Raw genomic sequence first — 4,107 nt, forward strand, 5'->3', positions numbered from 1 at the left:
CAGCGTTAGGTGGAGCAATTAAAACTTTAATTTTCCAGGGAAATATTAAAACATCATTTTTTGATCCATTAGAAGGAGGAGATCCAATTTTGCATCACTTAAAGTATCACACTGTTGAAGTACCATTGCTCGGCTGCACATCAGAATTATTTTCATAATTATTATATTCGTTTATCTAGTTGAATGGGTTCTCGCTGTCAGAAACGAAACACGCCTTATTCGAATACAGTCAGTGTACATACAATATCTTTCACAATGAAATTTGATAAATATATTAATTAATTAAATTGAACGTATCGACATCTGAATGATATCTTCTCGATATATCAAATTATCGATAAGATTATCGTTAACAGTACCACTAGTGGCGACACCACTGTCTGCCACACCAGACCAGATCCACCCCGAATCCTCAGCTAGCAACAGGCCGGTCTTAAAAAAAATATACTTGCTACGTGATCCAAGCCGAGCGTCAGCTAAGCGAAACAAACCGAGGCGACGAACGGTTACGCGATCGTCGGCCTTCGATGTCGGCGACCTTGGTGGCCAGGGCCAGCTTGGCTAGCTAGAGAAATGACAACGGGATCGTGTGTCTTCCCGTGCCTCGGTGAGAGAGCCACGAAAATGGAGAGGCAGCCCTCCCGACTGATTTTTCCCGGCTACGCCCGCAGAGCTTGTACTCGTTTTACAACACGCTTACCTTGCCCCGGGGGAACGGAAACACGCGTGCACCATGCGGCCGCGCCGTGAAAAATCCTAGGCTTCAGACTCACGGTTACGTGATCTACTAGCTATAAAAGGTGATCTAGGACGACGCGTCTCATAGTCTCGAGCGCTCATAGTCCAAACGATCTCCCCCTCGTCCAGAGACCACGATCAATCGATCAATCGTCGATTCGGCGCTGATCTTCGAAAAATCGGTTAGAAGCTTCTTCTTCTTCTTCTTCTTCTTCTTCTTCATCGTCGTTATCATCTTCTTCTTCTCTTCTAAAACTCGTCGAGTAGAAAAGGGCATCGAGATGGGACCGGTAGCCGGTTTGCTGTTGGCAGGACTGGTCTCCGTGGCTCTGGCCAAGCCTGGAATCCTCTCAGCGCCTCTGATCGCCACATTGACACCAGCCGCACCAGTTGGACCCGATGGCCGTGTTCTGGACACGCCGGAAGTCGCTGTGGCCAGAGCTGAACACGCGGCTGCTCAGTTGAACGAGAGATTGAAGCTGGCCGACGAGGCTGTTAGATCTTCGGGAAGTTTGCAGCCGATCGTGAATCGATCGCAGCAATCTTCTATCGTTGTGGCTGGACCGGGTGTCCTGGTATCTGGTGCGCCAATTGGACCGGATGGTAGAGTCGTCGACACGCCGGAAGTTGCTGTGGCCAAGGCTGTCCACGCTGCTGCACAGGCTCACGAGAGGGTGAATCTGGCGAACGAAGCTGCAAGGTCCATCGCTGCGGATTTGACAAGGTGATTTGATGTGAGATGGGTTTTAAGGGTGTTGGAATGGGGAGGGTGAGGTTTTTTGGGTTGGAGGTTGGGTTTCTGATGGTTTTAGATTTTTATTTGAGCAGGGTAATATTTAAGAATTAAATAAAATTATGAATTAGAATTTATTTTAGTTTATTTTTATTTACTTCAATGAGTATGGATCTGTTTGTATATGAAATAGGATAGACAAAGACTAAGCGAAATAGTTTTTGCTTTTTTTTTTAGAGAGTTGGGAGTTGAATCTTAAGAGTGGTTTGTTGGGTTTGAAGGATTCGTGATTAGTTATAGAAATGATTATGTAGGTTTGGTTAAGTTTGGAAAATAATTGAATTGCATAGCTGTTTTCATAGCTCATCAAATTTCACCAAGAGGCCAACACAAGGGTTCCAAATCATCCACTTACCATAAATCAGAAACTACTAACCTAACTACCACTTTCCAACAAATCAATACTATTCAATCTCTGAGGATTCCTCCTAGAACCTGTTAAATTCTATAAAATGCTCAACACAAAGGCCTCAAATGCCTCAGATCAAAACCTATCAACCATCTAATTTTACTCGATCCTCGAGAAACCTTCTAACATCCTCAAACTACCTGTTTCAATCAACCCTCTGAAACTTGAGCAATTTTTCTTCGAATTTTCTTATTCTCTTCACTTTCATTTTGGAGTCAATATTTCAAAAAAGTGAAAAACGTATCTGTACCATTTCACTGATTTTGTGTTTAGTTACTTAAAAATTTTGTATACAGGTTAAAATTTAAAGGGTCAAGAGTCAGTGCTCATTTAGACACCTAAAAAGAATTCCAAAAAGAAATCGTTACAGACTACTCGTGCCACAGTACAGATTCTTCAAATCCACTCAACTTTTGCAATAACTCTAACCCTTGCTCAACTTCCACTTTACAAAACCACGTTGCCTAAATCTACCAAAAAAGCCATCTACAACTAACCCCAGAAATCTCCAGCTCTTGGAAGGTTTCATTTCAAATTTCATTCTTATATTTAAATTTTCTTGAATTCTTAATTCTTCTTAATTCTTTAATTCTTAATATTTAAATACAATTACTTTCTAACACAAGAACAGCCAGCACAATTTATTCTATAAACAAAACTACTGTTCAAAACTTTCTAAATATTTTTCTACACCCTCCCTTATTCTTCGTAGAGTTCTTTTCTCAATACTCTTCTAACTCACCTCTCCAAATTCCAAAACGAACTCTTCTAAACTCCCCCCGAATAATCGAATCATTGCAGACCGCTCGTGCCACTGGTGGCGAACGGATTAGTGGCTGCATCGGTGGTCCCAGCAGCGACTGTCGGCCCAGACGGAAGAATACAAGACACGCCGGAAGTGGCTGCAGCGAAAGCGGCCCACGCAGCCGCTCAGCTCAACGAGAGGATCAACTTAGCCAACGAAGCAGCCAGATCATCGGCGACGCTGGTTGCAGCCGCTCCAGCAACAGTAACCGTCCCATTGGTGGCCAGCAACGCCGTGGTGGTCCCTGGTGCACCGATCGGTCCCGACGGAAGGGTACAGGACACGCCGGAAGTGGCAGTGGCGAAGGCTGCCCACGTGAACGCCCATCTGAACGAGAAACTGAACCTGGCGAACGAGGCGGTCAAATCTGCCGACGTTCTTGCTGTTGCTGGCCCTGCTCTCGCCTACGGACGGCTCGTCTATTAACACCTTAATTTATGTACAATTTTTCCTTCAGTTTACTGGTAGAAAATGATCAACCATGTTTTTTTTTTTTCTTGCATAAATTCATAGTCTGAGGATATTGTATCACGTTGTGGAAATTATCATTGTTTATTCGTTAAATATACAGGGGACAGTATGTTAGTAAAGGCAATGTATATTTCTTAGTATTAGGCGTACCATGCATCGAAGACTTTTTCAGGGCTATGAACACGTGTGGAAGTATCGGGTTGGTTTTGAAAAGTTTCTTCGTTTTTCTTTTCTCTTTTTTTTTTTTTGCAAATGTGTAAATATGCGAATATCTTCAAGGAAATAAAATCGGAAAGTGGACACTTGGATGAGTCTGTTTTGAGAAACAGAAGTGTCAAGTTGTTGATTGTTCGACATGGAAGTGGATAAGATGCGTTTTTATTATATATTTTGCGCTGCGTTACTACAGTAAGGATAACGACGCAGTGCAAAGCAAGAGATAAATATGTGTAGTGAGGATGTTGTATGATAGGGTGGCAATTTTTATTTGCCAAATATTCGTGCAGGAATTTTTCCTGTCGAAGACAAAGTACTTACACACTCTGGAAGGCCAAGGAAAGTTGACAACAGTCAAATTCAGGCGTTAGTTGAGAATAACTCACATCAAATCACACGAGAGATTGCACAAGGAATTTTATAAAATCTCCAAATTGAAAATACGAGGAAACTTTTTGGCCAACTCAGTGTACAGGGTGGGCAACGTAAAACAGGCCACCTAATTATCTTCTCCAGCTATGGTTGTACGAGAAAACTGTTATACGTAATTTAAATGGTTTCAAAGGGTGAATAAAATGGAAGAGACACTTTTTTATGGAAAAAATTGCACAGTTGCACAATTTAGAGTCCAAAATCATTTTAAGGTCATACTACTATGCACATAAATGTTTGCTG

At 42.3% G+C, this 4,107-nt stretch overlaps 1 protein-coding gene across 1 annotated transcript; it reads left to right on the forward strand.

Annotated features, from left to right (window-relative positions):
• Positions 1–1,019: 1,019 nt before the first annotated feature.
• Positions 1,020–3,171, forward strand: LOC108575868 (cuticle protein 18.7-like). Its single transcript, XM_017938823.1, has 2 exons — positions 1,020–1,462; positions 2,742–3,171. Exons 1-2 carry the CDS (start codon positions 1,020–1,022, stop codon positions 3,169–3,171), a joined length of 873 nt encoding a protein of 290 aa, XP_017794312.1.
• Positions 3,172–4,107: the final 936 nt, after the last annotated feature.

Source organism: Habropoda laboriosa, unplaced genomic scaffold, assembly GCF_001263275.1.
Source record: "Habropoda laboriosa isolate 0110345459 unplaced genomic scaffold, ASM126327v1 scaffold12, whole genome shotgun sequence".
In the NCBI taxonomy this organism is placed as follows: domain Eukaryota; kingdom Metazoa; phylum Arthropoda; class Insecta; order Hymenoptera; family Apidae; genus Habropoda; species Habropoda laboriosa.